This window comes from Hippocampus comes, unplaced genomic scaffold, assembly GCF_001891065.2.
Source record: "Hippocampus comes isolate QL1 unplaced genomic scaffold, H_comes_QL1_v1.1 scaffold237, whole genome shotgun sequence".
Classification (NCBI taxonomy): Eukaryota; Metazoa; Chordata; class Actinopteri; order Syngnathiformes; family Syngnathidae; genus Hippocampus; species Hippocampus comes.
Genome location: NW_017806159.1, coordinates 1,509,954 through 1,527,133, shown reverse-complemented (window position 1 = coordinate 1,527,133; position 17,180 = coordinate 1,509,954). Strand labels below are relative to the sequence as shown.

Sequence of the window (17,180 nt, the reverse complement as noted above, 5' to 3'; positions counted from 1 at the left end):
CGCGGTAGTTTTAACCGCAATCGTCGTCACCGACGAAGAAATACTGGCGCTTGCCAAAAGTAATTGTTATCCTTTAGACATGTAAGTTTGGTGGGGCCAAACTTCTTTTCCGCACGTGGCATCTGCTTCATAGTTTTTTTTAGCCTGCCCAAGATGGGGCGTGTCTTCATTTTGATTAGGTCGTTCAAATATCAGAATTAAAATACCTTTGTTCACCTTGTCATCAATATAATACAAAACAAAACATCTTTATTGATATACCAGTTTCATAACAGCTGCAGCTGTATCAAATCGCTTTACAGACCATTTAACATAAAATAATAAGTGGTTAGCGGGTCAACCTCACAGTGCAGAGGTACCGGGTTTAATTCCAGCTCCGGCCTCCGTGTGTGGAGTTTGCATGTTCTCCCCAGGCCGGCTTGGATTTTCTCGGAGTACTCCGTTTTCCTCCCACATTCCAAAAACTTACATAGCAGTCTGATTGAGCACTCAAAATTGTCCCTTGGTGTGAGTGTGAGCACGGATGGTCGTTTGTCTCTGTGTGCTCTGCGATTGGCTGGCAACCGGTTCAGGGTGTCCCCGGCCTACTGCCCAAAGGCGGCTGGGATAGGCTCCAGCACCCCCCACGACCCTTGTGAGGATACACGGCTTGGAAATGGATGGATGGATGGATGGACAGCAGATCATAAACATAAAACATTGACGATTGTCAATTCTTATTTTCTGTGGATTTTATTGTTAGTTGAGCTCCAGTGTGTAGGGATATGGCATAATTTATCCAAATAAGTTACCGAGAGAGGAACCACATTTCTAATTCTGGTCTTGAACAACTTTATTTATTCTCCAAACAATATCTGCACTAGAGTTTGAACCGAGTACGTTGGACTTACCGTCTGCTGCTGTTACTGAACTATAGTGCTCTGTGGAACAGTAAAATGTCTGGCCAACAAAGCGACCGGCTTGGTGCATCTGTGCGGTCTGAGAATTATGAAAATAAGATGATTCTGGAAAAGCAGAGTAGTTAGCCTTACTTCTTTCACAACAAGGCTCAATAAATAAGAGATGCATACCAGCGGTACCTTGAGAGTTGTGGCGAGGAACAGAGGCAGCTGCGTAAAGCCAAACGCCCATCCTCATCGGCAAATGTGTTTGTTTTCCCCACAACAAAAGTTTGGAGGCCGCCGTACAGTGTTGAAAAAAATAATGATGTCACGGATTAATTGATTTTGACACAGCGTTCATCATATGATAGTCGATTATCAATATATACTTGGACGTTCAATCTTGAATTTGAATTTGTCATTGGGAACTGCTACACCAGTTGCATGAATTAATCAGTTACACACACTTGGTATTGATTTTTGCTGTCTTTAAAGGAAGGCGAGGCCAAGATGCCACGCAAGGGAAGAGGCTCTAAAGCTGCAAAGCTTCGACATCAGAGAAACAGAATGCAGGCACAGCAGGTATACCTAACGTTAAGGTGGCTAAGGCTTCTGGTCCAAAACCATGTCTTGAAAAATATTATGTGAATTATTTTACTCTACAGTTACCTGAAGCTGCACCCTGCCACAACACTGATGATGTTCAACAAAAGCAGGGCATTTTCAGCCATGACTATGTAATCAGTCAGGAAACAAATAAAGTCATGTTTTTGTCACATTTCTCCAAGAACAGTCATAGCAATGTGAAGCTGCAACTAATTCCTTCAATAACATAATACCCCATATCTCAAATGTTAATGTTTTGTTTTCTAAGATGGCAGAAACACCTGGACCAGTGAGTTTTTCCAGCACTACGGACAATACAGATGCTCCTTTGCATTCTTTTGATAAAGAGGTATGGTGAAACCGACACAAGGTAACGTAAACATTGTTAGCTAATTTAATATTGCCTACCATGGCACCAGTTGGAATGTAAGCAACATTCTGGCAAATTGTGAACACCTCTTCTAAAAAGAGGGTTTAATTAAGCTTTTTTTTCAACCACTCCCAGTTGAAGTTTGCAGTAAAACAAAACATAAAATTTATAGAACTATATGTTTACTTAAAACAAACAGTACCTTAGACTTTAGTGCAATCGCTTGCTGTGCAATGCTAAAACTAACAAATACAGTAATGGGATGCAGGGCGGCCACAGCAGATGGAGCAGCAAAATGGCCATTCATTTGATGTAAAAGGTGACAATATTCAAAACTGAAGGAAAACTCTGCTTCCCCACCAATTTGAGGTAATTTTGGTACAGACGAGTTCAGGAAAAATAACAATTTAGCAAATGTTTATTGTTATAAATGCTGAGTGTTTGTGGGTTCACTGTTGTTTTGAATTTTCATACATTTCCTTTGAAGTTTTAGTTGTTTTTAGTCCACATCTAGTATACATTTTGTAAAAACATTTTATCGACAGACCAATGGACAAACGGTCCATTCCCCCTCAGATCCAAGTGCTCGACATGGAAGAAAGAGGCTAAAGTCTGACATCCTTTCAGCATCTGGTATGGGAAAACGTGTTGATGTGAGTGCATGAGAGATTGTTCGAATATCAGTCAAATAACGGAAGCGAGGCACACGGCAACTGATTAACATCCTAAGAATATTTTTTAAAGGGGGTTTCACGAGTCATTTACACAGAGTGGTTTGTTGTTGAAACAATGTTCACCAAGTCCGGTTGAGCTGGCACTTTCAATGGTCCAGACAAAATAAAAACAAAGCAGCCCAAGAACAGTGATCTTAGGCCATGCCACATGAAACAGCATAGTTGGCCTGTAATATATATTTTTTTCATTGACTTGAGTAATTGTTTGAATGAGTACTTTTACCAGAGTCGTTTTTTTCACAAGTAATTGCACTTCTAGAGTAAGTACATAATGTCAGTACTTTTCTCCTCTCTGTTGGTGTCCCGTGTTTTATAAAATTGGGGAGGAAAATAAAGAACATCTTTAACACAACCTACACTAAAGGACAATCACTCAGGATCAAATTTTATAGACATCTGTTAATGTTGACTGACTTTGATCGGAAGGGAGCAATTGGGATAAAAATTGGATTGATTATTGGTATGTGTGCATCCCACTTAAAGGACCATTTTTCTCACCAGCCTGCAGCAACTCTACTAGCAGCTGGGTTCCGGTTATTATAGATGTATTCTCCTTGTCAGACCCCAAAAGGTATGATGATTTTTTTAATTTTGGAGGTGGGGTGGGAGGGTCTGATTGATTATTGTTTTCATTACTGCAGTTTATACAGAATACATGTTATTGTTGTTTGTGTAGGGGGACACTACTGAGTAGTCCATTTTCCACAGCTGATGGTGAAGAAACCATTGATGACCTTGTCATCCAAGAATCATCCATTTTGCTCTAAGACAAGGTTAATCAGCAATCAATTTCAGTTCTTAAAAATCACTTAATTCACTTATAGATGAGTATCGATGTCTGTAATAAGTTTGCATCTTACTTTTACTGTGATGACTCTCAACAAAAAGAATTGCTTCTGTTTATTTCCATGACATAATGGACAGTGTGTACCGGTCTGTTACACAAATGTGCTGTTCAGTAAATTAAAACGTTTGGGGATGATGGTATTCTATGTTTCTCATGAATTTAGCAGACTTTTTTTCCTGTAATATATTTGATACTATTATTTAAAATATTTTCTTTTATTTATTTATTTTTTTATGAGAAACCATATGAATTTTTTTTCTACAATGTTAATATGTGATGTATTGCTTATTGGGTTAAACTACAGTTCTGCCTTGAAATAACAACAAAAATAAATGTTACGCTACTCGCAGATGACTTGTCTGATGTGATATGCTGTAATAATGCCAGCCATTCATCTATTTTCTACAGGACTTCTACTAATTAGGGTCACGGGTGAGCTGGAGTCTATTATAGCTGACTTTGAGCGAGAAGTGGGCACATTTAGACAGCCATTGTTTCATGCTCACATTCACACTTGACAATTTAGAGGAGTAATTCTCAACCAGTGTCCTGGGGCACATTAGTGTGCCGTGGATCATGAGAGCTCTTAATGTCTGCAAGAATTACCAGGTTTCACACAACTGTCCCAAAAATTATTCATTTATAACAAATAAATAAACAAATATTGAAAAAAAAACACTCAAGGCAAGAGAGAACATGTAAAAATCATACACGGAGGCCAAGATTAAAACCCCCAACCTCAAAACTGTGAGGCAGACATGATTATCACTAAGTCACTCTTTGTAAAGTAATTTGATGTTTCCAAACAATCATATCGCTCCTGGTAAGTTTAATGAGACTAAATATACAGTTCATATGTACTGTAACTAAGATGAACCACAACAGGATCCTTTTAATTTCAGTTTTGTCTGCAGCGCCCATCAAGCACCAGTGTGGTTCTGCTGTACTTTTAATCCCATGTCTAATTTATACATTAGTAATTTATAACCTAAACTATGTTTAGTATTCAGTACTGTATATGAATTATAACACAGCCTTTTCCGCTTTTTTGTCCAATCATTGCCGAGCGCTGAACCGGAAGTTTTGAACAAGCCTAAACGCGGGAAGTTGCTCAGCTTCTTCAGCCGGACGACAGCAAAGGTAAAAATACTCTGGCGAGTAACCCATTTAAAACGTTGTTTTTATTCGTTTCACTGCGCGGATGAAAATCGTTATAAACAATGTAAATCCATTTCATGTCTTAGTCCATTGCAAAGTATCGAATGATAAGCTACATTTCTCGCCCAAGTGGCCGTCGAATTTGAATAGCCGTTTGTCGTCTTTTTAAAACCGTAATGATAGAAACGACACTAAAATGGCTTCCCTCGAAGGTCGGCGTTGGATTGAAACAAGATGAAGGTTGTGACTTGTGAGATTGCCTGGCACAACAAGGAGCCAGTCTACAGTCTGGACTTCCAACACAGCTCCGATGGACGCACACATCGTTTGGCCACAGCTGGTGTGGACACCACAGTCAGGGTGAGTATCGATATCCCATGTGATTTTTTTTTTTTCCCCCCCAGAAAAATCCGATTTGGATTGAACCCCCTCCCCCTTTTTTCTTCTTTTTAGAAAAGGCTAATTATACTGAACGTATAACTTTTTTGCTCCTGCCATGTCCTTTATTTCCCTTCACACGAATTAGTTTTTCCGTCATCAGCTTCCACAGATACAGCAGAAGTTAATGTGGTTTTATTGAAGAATAAGAGAAGTGATTTCTCACGCAAAACTTCCCTTTTCTTAAAACATGTATGTTAACACATTACTCATTAAGATAACATTTAATTCTTCAGCAATTTAACAACAATAAGATGTCAAACTACACGAATGTAAGTGTAAAGCTCTTTTCACCTTGCTTTTTTTCACATTTTTGTGGCATTCGCTGCAGTAGCAGGGCACAACTTTGTCCATATATGGCTCTTCTTGCTAATTTACTACACAAAGAAAAGCCTGGCACTTCTTTCCTCTAGTTTGGATGTTAAATAGTTGAACCGGAAAATGCTAAAATGTTACATATACAGTCATACAACTTTTGGCCAACCTGGTGTATTCGGTGTGGTGGACTATGGAGATCTGTTCATTGCTGTGTGTAGTTCACCCACGTCACGTTAAGTCTTTTTTCTTGTGTCCCAATTAAACTCAGGACACCGACTCTGCCGTCCATATAGAACATGTTTCAGTTCAGCTGCATTTGCATTCATGTCGGCCACATTCTGTGCCAACACTCAACACAGTCGAGTTTTACAGGTGAGACAAGATGACCTTTGCAAAATATTTGTGGCTTGGAAGGAAATACCTTGGGTTAAAAGTTTTTACTGACTTAATAAAGCTCTACTTTTCGACACTATGTCTTTGAGAATGTCCAGTAAGTATGACTCTGTGATTTCCTTCTTCTGGGCATGCAAAGAAACAAGGTGAAAAGGATTTGGCTAATATTTCTTAATGGGAATTAATGTTTCAGGTCACTTTTTTTTAAAAAAATAGTTAGTACAGGGCCATAAAAGTCCTTAAATACCGCAAACAAATTGACAAGTTGGCAACGCCGACTGTTCATTTGATAAAGGCTTCTCTTCGCTCTCACCGATGGTGTTAGTGGAAACAAAAACAAGCTTTGAACTACATAAACTGCAAAAAAAGAATACTGTAGTCCCAGCAAATAAACTTAAATTAATTGTTCAAATGTAATCAATTACAGCATCTGCTGCAAATTTATGTGGCCATTCATTCCTTTTTATGTCATGTTCATGCAGTTGTGGAGAGTCGACATGGGCCCAGATGGAAAGGCGGAGGTAGAGTTTCTGTCTAATCTGGCCAGACACACAAAGGCTGTCAACGTGGTCCGCTTCAGCCCCAGTGGCGAGCATCTTGCCTCAGGAGGAGATGGTACGTCTAACACGTGACTATACAGTATCTACTGTATGTCCACCGATGTAATAAACATCCAATGCAAGAAGTGCATCAGAAATTCTACTTTTGCGTTGTTGACAATGCCCCATTTACTTCTTTTTTGAAGTGATTATTTTCTGGCTCCGGTGTATGTAAATATGTCGATATAAGAAGCACCTCTCTGTGGAATGCCATGTGCTCCCTCCGTCACTATTACAGACATCCATGTAATAATCACCAGGGATGCACAGTGACATCTGGTAGATTCTGGTGTGGGCTGTTCCATCTGCGCTACAGTGACTCAAATGGCACGCGTTATAATACATTGTTTGACCCCCTTTTTGATTGCACCCACATTTAATGATTAAGAAATGGCAAAGACTTCTTGAAGAGATGATAATCTGCTTCTCAACCACTGTCAAGCTGCCTTTGAGCCAGTTTGAGTAACAATTACAAAATTTGCCACAAACAGTGGGCCTGCTTTTCATGAATGGATCAACCGTCAAGAATGAATCATTGTAATTGTTCGACATGAAATCTTCAACAACACTCTTTACGAATAAAACAACTTATTAATGCTCTCTAAGCATTAAGAACAACAGGAAAATGGTCAATAGTCATCCACATTTAGGTAGCTGGTTCCGACTTTCCACAAGACAATATTGGATCTGATTAGATTTCGTCTGTGTCAAACAATTCTGTCTTGTTTTTATTTGTTGATGAAAAGTGTCAAGACCTGGTTTCTATCAATGTACATTTTTATTCGTTTTCGTAGTCGTCAGGAAAAATAAGCTTGTAGACAAAAATTGAATCAGCATTGCTCACAACAGACGTGCTATTGTGTTAGCATATGACCTCAATCCATTTGTTGTTTGTTTCAGATGCAGCCATTCTGCTGTGGAAGCTTAATGACAACAAGGAGCCGGAACAGGCACCAGTGTTCCAGGAGGAAGAAGAAGCTCAGCTAAACAAAGAGAGCTGGTCTGTCATCAAGACTTTGAGGTACAAAACCACTATAATGGCATTCATTTCCAGCAAAGCAGAAAGTGCTGCTTTGTATGCATTTTAACTTCTCAGCCGCTAAAAATGTGGGGGGAAACCAAAATAATTTGGAAAGAACATGGCGTTACTGTATGTCAGTTTGGTCAAAACGCAGTCCACTTATCTCTGTGCACTGTGTTTTTAGGGGCCACATTGAGGATGTGTATGACATCTGCTGGACCCGCGATGGGAACTGCATGGTGTCTGGTTCTGTAGACAACACGGCCATCATGTGGGACATCAACAAAGGTTTGCTGAGAAAACATCCAAACAAGTGAACATATGTCCCAAAATTAATTGCCTTCATGTCGTCTGCCAATTTTTATCTTTCAGGACAGAAAATGTGCATCTTGAATGACCATAAGAGCTACGTGCAGGGTGTGACCTGGGATCCATTGGGGCAGTATGTTGCCACTCTCGGTTGTGACAGGTACCCATTATTACCCGCAAAGGCTTTAAAGGATTGGTCCATTTATTTGACAGCTGTGTATATGTTTTGATATTCATCCTTTTCAGAGTAATGCGTATATACAGCACTAACACAAAGAAGAAAGCCTTCTGTGTAAGCAAAATGAGCTCGGGCTCACCTGCAGATGGAGAGGTTAGTACATACAGAGCACATTTTAATCACACGTGAACTTTGTCACAATTATCCATAGAGGTATTATTTGGTTACTTACTTATTTAAATTTGTTTCAGTAAATTAACTTAAACTTTTGTTGTTTATATATTTACAGGTCAAGCAGCACCGCCTCTTCCATGACGACAGTATGAGGTCTTTCTTCCGACGTCTTTCCTTCACGCCAGACGGCTCGTTCTTACTCGCTCCAGGTACTTGTGCAGCGTGCTCTTGGGAAATTGTCACAGTGTTTATTTTAGGTGATTTGAGGTGACAACTGAATCTTACTGTCCTCACTTCTTCTCAGCTGGATGCGTGGAGGTTGGGGAGACCATCACAAATACTACCTACATCTTTTCCAGGAAGAGCCTTAAAAGGTGAAATGCACTATATTATGTATCTTGATGATGCTGTTTGCTCCCCAATATTGTTCTAGCAGATCTCTGAGACCATGACAGAGCAGGTGCATCTATACTGAGACTAGATTACACACAGGTCGACTCTATTTATCATCATCGGTTGTTTACAAAGTAGGGCAACATTGGATTATTCAGAAATCATTAGAGAACTTCTGGGGTCAGTCTGCACTGTGAGGAAAATGGGGGAATAATTTTGCACACCCTACATTTCTGTTGTTTGCCTGTTTAAAAAAAAATAATTCGTATACATTACTTTCCACTTCACGATTGTTCCCACTTAGTGTTGATTCTTCACAAAATAATCAAATTTTACATCAGTTTGAAGCCTAAAATGTAGTAAAAGCTTAAAAAAAAAGTCAAGGAAGACAAATGTGCAAGGCACTGTCTCTAATGTACTTGTTATTGAATTCATTTATGTCTTTTAGGCCAGTGGCCCACTTGCCTTGTCCAACTAAGGCCACACTGGCTGTGCGCTGTTGTCCAGTTTACTTTGAGTTGCGAAGCAAGAAGGCAGAAGGTAAGAACACTTCCCAGACTGTGGCTTCAAACTTGTATTTGCAGTCTCCCATTTTGTCTTCTAAATGTTTCTCTATTGCCATGTTTCTCTATTAGACGGTTCAACCGAGCCCCTTCCTAATCTATTCAAGCTGCCATACCGCATGGTGTTTGCAGTGGCCTCCGAGGACTCGATTTTCCTGTATGACACGCAGCAGGCTCTTCCGTTTGGCCTGGTGTCCAACATTCATTACCACACACTCAGTGACCTCACATGGTAATGGAACGATCTTTTCCATAATAATCCAAACCAAAATCATATGATACGACATATTCAGTAAAACTGGACTTGGAGTGCACTGAGTTATTTGTTTCATATTTTACCATAAAATGATACTGCTTGCCTCAAAGTTGTGACGTCCAGGTTCTCAATTAAACATTAGATGTTCAGTGCCTGAAAAACGTTCTCAAGCTCACGTTAAGAACATTGTAATGAACTGAACGAAACAAAACAAAAAATCCATTGTAACAAATAGCTCGCCGCTACTTCCAGTGTCTTACAGGAAGTCACTCCCATAATTGTTTCTGCATGAGAGCTCTCAGGAATAAGGTGCATAGTACTGAATTATTAAATCACTTCATAAGGGATGAAAGGACCGCATTGTTTTGGCAAAATATGTGTTGTTGTAAATAAGGCTGGGAGGTTATGGAAGAAATATTCAGGATTATTTTGGTTGAAATTGAAATCATGATTGATAATGATATTGAAATCACGATTATGAACGAGTGGAGGACTTCCACAAAACCGTCCATTTGTGATCCAAGAGCATGTGTTGATTGTTCATGGGGAAATGTGTATTCCAACTGTAATTTTATCAATTGCTTGCATTTTGTCTTAGGTCTCGAGACGGTTCCTTCCTGGCTGTGTCCTCCACAGATGGCTACTGCTCCTTCCTGTCCTTCTCGTCGGGAGAGCTGGGAACTCCACTGAAGGAGCCTCCCACTCTGGAAGTGTTCACCCCTACCAGCGCTGCTGAGAAAAAGGGCAGAAAGACTCCAGCAGCCCGAACTTCATCCCCCGTGTCCCAGCCGTCGAGCTCTGCTTCCACTCCCACGTCCCACGTCACCCCAGGCCGAGAAGGCAGCTCCTCTGTCAGGACCCCAGATGACAAAAAGACAAAGTCCAAGCCTCAGCCTCGAAAGATTACCCTTAACACACTGGAGGCGTGGGGGAAGCCCACCACTCCAAAAAGCATGCCTCCCTCTACCCCTCAGAAGCCAATGTCTGCAAGTACCAGTGCTCCGTCAACTCCTCAACCTGGCGTCAACCCGCTCACACCCAGCTCCTCGAAGAAGGTCATCCGCCTCACCCCGCTCACTCCCACTACACCCAAAGTCCTCAACAGCACCAACTTGCCCACCACTCCGAAAAGTGCCATAGGGTCTAAAGGACCCACTCCAAGGTAAAAACAAAAAAAATACTAATAATAAAATTTAAAAATAGAGGAATTCCTTTCAGACTCATTTACAGCAATGAAAAGTTTTTAAAAATGCTGCAAATAGCCTCAATCTTAATCCGTATTATTGCATTTTATGACATGACGTACCCCAGCACAACCTAATGAAATTTAATGTAGGATCTGCATCATCATAAAGATATGGCAGACCTCTGCCAAAACCAAACTAATAACTATTAAAATTATGGGGTGCCATGTTCATTTTGGTCTTATCTGAATCAGGGAGAACTATAAGAATGGCGATGGCACTTTTTTTTTCTTTTTTTTTTTTTTACAGCAAAAATTAATTCCTTTGATTCTCGCATTTAGTGGATTTTCACTTGTGACGCCCCTTTATAAAGTTTCGCTTGTGTATTTTTATGGAGGTTTTGGACATGGATAGTACTGTAAGGCATCACACTAAGAGATGTTTCTATGACTTTGTCCTCGTGTCACTAAAGAAATGAACCAAATTATTTGAAATAGCTTTCAGTCTGATGTCATACAGTTCTGCAAACAACAACCACAGTAATGAAACAATGTAATTTGAATGACCTCTCTGGCCATTTCAATTAATATATTCGTAATATGATCTTTGGAAAGGTTGAATCTTTTACGCCTTCGTCCTGAATCTCATTCAATTGTGCGAAAAGGAACAAATCGAATATGGTGAGAATTATTTTGATAGCACTATAGCATAAAATTATTATTATACACTATGGCACTGGTGTGACCCACACTGCCAATGTACAGAAGAAAATATCTACAGAAGGGAGCTACACAGATTACAACCGCCTCCCCCCAGTATTGAGGGAAATAAAGTTAATCAGATTAACCTGATATTTGCTGGTTACGGTACAAAATGCATGCAGAGGTTGAGAAGCTTCTAGAAGTCTATGGCCCTCTAATAGAAAGAATGACGACTCACTCTTGGTGTTTCGATCATGAGTCCCACACAAGTATTAAATTGGGTTACTGGTGGCTCGGAATAAACATTTGAGTATTCCATAATTTATTTTGCTCTACATTGAAGTCTCTCCATTCAGGATGTGACTGAAAATTCTCACTCTGTGCATAAATACACCTGGAAGTGATTGTAAATATATGAAATGGTAATCTGTGTTATGAAAATAGAGAGACTTGACATTAATTGCTTTGTTTTGGTTGTTGTAAGCGCTCTGCTTTGAACAAAGCCTTGTCTGGTTTTAGGGTGTTCGTTGGACCCCCTGTTGATTGCCAAATAATCACTCTGGCTGCTCAGACAATGGAGTCTGCCAGCTTTGTATTTAAACATGTAACTTGAAGCTGGTCTTTCCCAGCTGACTTTAGCTAGTTTTACAACTAGACAATGAGTAAGTGAACAAAACGATGAATAACATGAATGGACCTTCTGCAACTAACTTATTTTCTCTTTGTTTCCAGGCGAGTTTCTTTGACTCCTATTGGCTCACAAACAACCACTCTGCTCTTCAGCTCTACAGCGTCTACTGAGAAAGCTAAACATGGTCAGTCTGTTACAGTATGTCGTATCGAGCAGTAATATTTAAATCCTAGTTCTTCCTTTGCACATCATTCATCCCTCCACAAAGTTTCACTGAAATCAGAAAAATAGTACAAGAGGTCCTTGGTTTATAACAATGGCGTAAGAATGCGTTGTCATGCTAACCTACGCACATACACACTCTGGGCTTGTTTTGTTTTTTTCGGCAGAGAATTGTTTTCATAAAAATATTTAAGACAATCTTGACTTTACTCCTATATTAGTGTTGGTTAGTGACAGCCTACAACGTAGAAATTCAGCTCACCGTGATAGTAACTGACTGAAACTTGACAAGCCCTTTAAGGTTTAATAACTGATCAAACTGACTTGTTGAACAGTGTTGTCTAACATCTTTTCCTTTGCCTTCTTCCTCCAGGACGCCCTTCTCCCCCCACCGATCCCCTTTGTCAGCCCCCGGAGTCTAAGCGGCCCAAGGTGGATGACAATGTTACCGCAACAAGCAGCATCATTCAGCCTTAGTGTGACCATGATAAAAATATGACTGTGAGACTGACGTCATGATCACATCATCTGGTGTGAAATACCGCAATGCCATTGTGATTGAGAGGGTAACGTCTTCACGCATGATGCACTCAAACTCATAAATGCTTTGTGTGAATAAATTATCGACTGTTATATAATAATTAGCTGCTCTGTGATGTCTTACATTAGTACATAACATTTTGATCTTTCAATTCTTAATACTTTAAGTAATAAACTTGCAATAATAAAATAGCACTTGAAGATTTAGTGCTGTGCGAATTTTGAATATGCTGTATTTCCTGAGTCTTATTTTGCTGATCGGGTTTGGCACATGGGGTTTGAACTCTCCAAATGTCCACTCGGTAGTAAAAAGGTTTAATGTATAATACTTTTTATTCAGAGCAAAGCTAAACCACATCTATTTTTTGTCTAAGTCTGCTTCAGTATTGCCCTTCTAGCCATTCATTATGTATTGTACTTGCACTCAAAAGTTGTGGGTAAATGGTGCCTATCCCAGCTGACTTTGAGTGAGAGGTGGGGTACACCCTGGGACTGGTCGCCAGTCAATCACAGGGCATATTCAGACAAACAACCATTTACGCCTATGGGCTATTGAGTCATCCGTTAACCTAAAATGCATGTTTTGGCATGTGGGAGAAAGACTGAGTATCCACACGGGGGACATATCAAACTCATACAGTAAATAGGAATGCTTTGGGTAAGTTTTGAACCCTAAACCTCACAATCGTGAGGGCAGTTGTGCTAACCACTAGTCTGATGTTCTGCCAATCGTTTAATCCCTTCAATTATTTTTTTTTCTTTATGATATGAATGTTCTTGGTGTGCTTGTGGACATGTGGTATATGACAAGATGAGCAGACCAAGGCAAATCCTCTCTTTACTCCACACAAAAGTGACAGTTTACACAGAAATCAGGAAGCTTCTCTCAACCCTTTCATATGTTTAAACCCAGAAACGTCATCTCCCTCCCCTCTCTAAAAGGTACAGGATCCTGGTGAATGTTTCATAATTTAGTAATATTTAATTGAGTAATTTTCCACATAACTATTCACAATCAATACAATGTAAATTAAATACTCATGTTGTATGTGTGTGTTTTTAAACCTCAAATGATGCACGTGATATTAAATGTAAGATGTTCTGCAGTACGGTAACTGAGTAAAATGTTTATGTGGACTGATACTTTACACAAGAATAAATCGATATTAATAGTCAGGCAGTTGGTGATTACTTGAAGTTCATTGTAAAAATAAAAAAGTTAAATAACAGTCAAGACAAAGACATTCAGATGCATTTCAGTGATGAAGTGATTATGAAAATATTTAAGTTCCGAGAATTTCTCAACCCTAAATAAATAGCACTGAAATATATGCAGTACTGTACTGCGAAAACATTGTGTCAGATTAAATTTAGTTTTTTTCGTAAATCACCCACTTGATATTAATATCGGTCAACCTACCTTGTTTTTCGAGGGGTATGGAAACTACAGATTGACATATCGGTCAGCCAATTGTAATAGAGTTCTATTGGGAGTCTCTCGCTCTCTCTCTCTCTCTCTCTCTCTCTCTCTCTGACACTGATGTGCACTGTGTGAAGGCGGGGAGGAGTTGGCTCGTTTAGGCTGATTAGCAACAAACAGAAGGTTGCGAGTTTACACTTTGGATTATTTCATCACCGGATTGGATTTTGCCATCACCGAAGGCGTATGAACTCACATCTGTGTTAACCCGATTCCTGTTTTCACGCTTTTCGGCGAGGCCAGGTGGCTATTTGCAACATTTGTGAGGGCTAATAGCGGAGGGCAAACTCGCTTTTTTTTAGGTCGTTGGAGGTGGCGATGGTGAGCTGATAGCTGCGTCATCATGTTGCTTCCGACTCGAGTTGGCCGAAAGAAATCTCAAGTTAACGCCGTCCCCAGCCATCCTGCTCCAAAGGCCACTCCCGACCACCTGAGGTAGATGTAACGCGGACCGCTGCCCGGGGGCAAAGCTTGCTAACGGCTGGGGACCGAACGAGGTGGCTGACTTTACATCACTTGGCGTTGTTGGCGCGATTCCCCCCACTGGGCTGCAATTGTTATCTCCACTCCAACGACAGTCTCCCAAAGCAAGCGTGTCGCCGTTTGAACGTCACAACAACAACGTGACCGTAACGTTTGTGAAACATTAACTATAGCCATATAAATATTTCATGTTTGGACGAGGACGAGTGATGCCTGCGATGACATCAAGGCTAAAAATCGGCAGCATCTACTGAAATGTTGTCGTTTGGCACTTTCGCCTGTAACATTTGATAAGAGAGAAATGTTCTAATAATTTTTAACGAATTATCCGAATAGACAACCGATGTTTTATCAGGGTGTCAAAGTGTGTTAAACTGGACGTCAGGGAGTTTTGACTGGGCCCTCCTCAAAGCAGGGACAAAGTTTCACCCTATCTATCAGCGGATACAAAACAAATCACGATGGCCGTGAAGGGGACACGTTGCCCCCCGAAGCCGTGGTCGAGTGTTGCCGGCGAAAGGAGCTGGTCACCTAACTTCGAGTGGATCGGCGGGCTGCTTTACCGAAAGAAACTGGAGAGGGGGTTCCTCAACTACCGGGAGGTTTTGGACGAGGATCGGAGACTGGAGGCAGTCGCTACCTTTCACCGGCGACCACCCGGCATGCGTCACCTCTCCTTGGAGGAGACCTACAAATGCGTGGCCGAGAACTACTGGTGGGAGGGTAAGAACGTCTTTCTAAAGCCATGCTCCCATCTCACAAACCTTTCACGGCCTATCCTCATGTGACAGGATAATAAGTGTCTATAGAGGAGGAAGGACAGTATGATTCTAGCAATCACACATTTACTGTAGATAGGGTAGTTACGGTAAGGTCCTGTACTTGCTATTTTGACACAAACTTGCATTCATCCATTTTCTGTACTGCTTGTCCTCAATTCTGTCACGGGTGAGCTGGAGCCTATCTCCGTGAAATACACCCAGGACTGGAAAGCCAGACAATCGCAAATACACATATGGACAAACAACCATTAACAGTCACATTCACACCTATAGGCATCTGAAGTGCTAGAGAAAAACCCTATGCAAACTACACGCAAGAAGGCAGGAGCCATAAGTTAAAACCCAAACCTCAGAACTGTTTGGCCAACTTGCTAACCATCACAGAGAGATGAATGACGAAGATGTTTGAGCTGTATACCTTATGATTAAGATCTTTGAGCTGTATACCTCATGACGCAGGTATGATGAACAAGACAACATTTAGTTGCTTTTTATGCAGCGGGGGCACAGAAAACGTAATTTTTCCTTTGCAGTTTGTTACTGGTGTTGTGTCAGGACACCGAATGAGCCCAGACCTGGATGGCAAATCACATTTCCAAAAAGCAACAGGGAATGTGTGTGTAACTGTGATTAAAATGGTGGTTCACATCTCAGATTATATATTCTCATCCAACCATCAATTTTTAAACTACTGGTGAAGTCCTTGTTGCTGTGAGGGTACCAAGCAACAACCGTAACTCTTCGGGGACCATGTGTAGTTCCTTAAGGTATGAGATATTATATGCACTCTCTTCTGTGTATTTTTGTCTACGGTTACAATCCTTACATCCATTTTCAATGGCTTTTATCGATCGCACGTGAGCTAGCGAGGTAGACCTTTAGACTGGTTTGTCTGTCATTTACAAGGAACATACAGACAAACATTCACACACATGGACAATGCATGTTGTTTTTAGTAAATTGGAGTAAGCCACACAAACACAGGGAAAACACAAACTCCAGACGGGAAGGTTGGAGCCGTGATTCAAACCCCAAAGAGTGATGCAGGCATGCTTCCCATCAAGCCACAGTGCAGTGACCGATTTCATTATACTGCATTCATTCTAATCTCTGGTTGTGGACCTCCACAGGTTTGGGCTCATCCGTGGGTCACCTTCATGGGCATGGCCTCTGTAGTTTGTGAACAACTGCACAGTACTATCAAATTCGGTATAAACAACTTGTCTCTAGCTAAATAAAATGACCCAACTGACATCTTGTCAAGCAAATCAAAAAAAAGCAGAAAAAAAGGAAAAGCAGATGTATTTACTAAAAGAGCTTTTTATTGTACAACCCCAATTCTGATGAAGTTGGGACGTTGTGTTAAACATAAATATGTCGCTTGCATGCAATGATTTCTCAAGAATCGCTGAAACTTTTGATGATATTATGGACCATAGATGATGAAATCCCTAAATTCCTTGCAACCGTACCAGGGATGGTCCTTGGTCCAAAGGTCGGTCCTTGGTCCTTGGCCTTGGCCTTGGAAGTCAATTCCTTGGCCTTGGCCTCGGCCTTGGGAGTCAAGTCCTTGGCCTTGGGTTGCCGGTCCTCGGACACAATGAAAGATTAGAGCCTCAAATCTCTAGTCCACATGCATAAAGTGGATCCGAGGACCGCAAAAATCACGAAGGAATCAAATAAATTCCATCCGTAGAAACCCATATTGATGGATTAAGCTGGCGCTTTAAAAGGGGCGGGTCTGCCACTGACGGGCGACATTTGGCGCAACGAATAAAGAGCGGCATCACAGTTAGTTTCAATCACGGTTTGTTCCGTTCGCGATCGGCAGTTTAAATAGCGTGTAAAGTCTTTCTGTAACAGTGGTGTCTTTTATGTAGTTATTTTTGCACAGTCGTCACGTTTCTGCGGTGGCACTA

At 40.8% G+C, this 17,180-nt stretch overlaps 2 protein-coding genes and 1 long non-coding RNA gene across 6 annotated transcripts in view; all 3 read left to right on the top strand.

Annotated features, from left to right (window-relative positions):
- Positions 1–2,416: 2,416 nt before the first annotated feature.
- LOC109531319 (uncharacterized) lies at positions 2,417–3,624 on the top strand. Of its 2 annotated transcripts, none has more exons than XR_002171150.1 (3): positions 2,417–2,490; positions 3,093–3,162; positions 3,268–3,624. It is a non-coding gene; the product is annotated as an uncharacterized LOC109531319 (long non-coding RNA). The 2 variants fall into 2 exon arrangements; XR_002171149.1 differs by having other exon boundaries at positions 2,429–2,510.
- Positions 3,625–4,470: 846 nt separating this feature from the next.
- chaf1b (chromatin assembly factor 1, subunit B) lies at positions 4,471–12,739 on the top strand. The gene is made up of 14 exons (XM_019895562.1): positions 4,471–4,578; positions 4,809–4,956; positions 6,228–6,360; positions 7,245–7,365; positions 7,550–7,653; positions 7,738–7,834; positions 7,921–8,005; positions 8,142–8,235; positions 8,331–8,400; positions 8,868–8,959; positions 9,055–9,214; positions 9,837–10,400; positions 11,856–11,938; positions 12,350–12,739. Exons 2-14 carry the CDS (start codon positions 4,831–4,833, stop codon positions 12,451–12,453), a joined length of 1,833 nt encoding a protein of 610 aa, XP_019751121.1. The 5' UTR covers positions 4,471–4,578; positions 4,809–4,830; the 3' UTR covers positions 12,454–12,739.
- A 1,309-nt stretch (positions 12,740–14,048) lies between these two features.
- Positions 14,049–17,180, top strand: part of LOC109531286 (uncharacterized) — a 13,387-nt gene continuing 10,255 nt past the window's right edge. For all 3 annotated transcript variants that reach the window (XM_019895500.1, XM_019895497.1, XM_019895499.1), the window contains exon 1: positions 14,049–15,202. In XM_019895500.1, the coding sequence (XP_019751059.1) occupies positions 14,941–15,202 (262 nt within the window). In that variant the 5' untranslated portion in view covers positions 14,049–14,940. The remainder of the gene's footprint in view (positions 15,203–17,180) is intronic.

Coding starts and splice junctions, on each gene's coding strand:
- chaf1b (XM_019895562.1), top strand. CDS start 4,831: ATGAAGGTTGTGACTTGTGAGATTGCCTGGCACAACAAGGAGCCAGTC. Junction 7,366..7,549: donor TCTGTCATCAAGACTTTGAG/GTACAAAACCAC, acceptor CTGTGTTTTTAG/GGGCCACATTGAGGATGTGT. Junction 8,236..8,330: donor CTCGTTCTTACTCGCTCCAG/GTACTTGTGCAG, acceptor ACTTCTTCTCAG/CTGGATGCGTGGAGGTTGGG.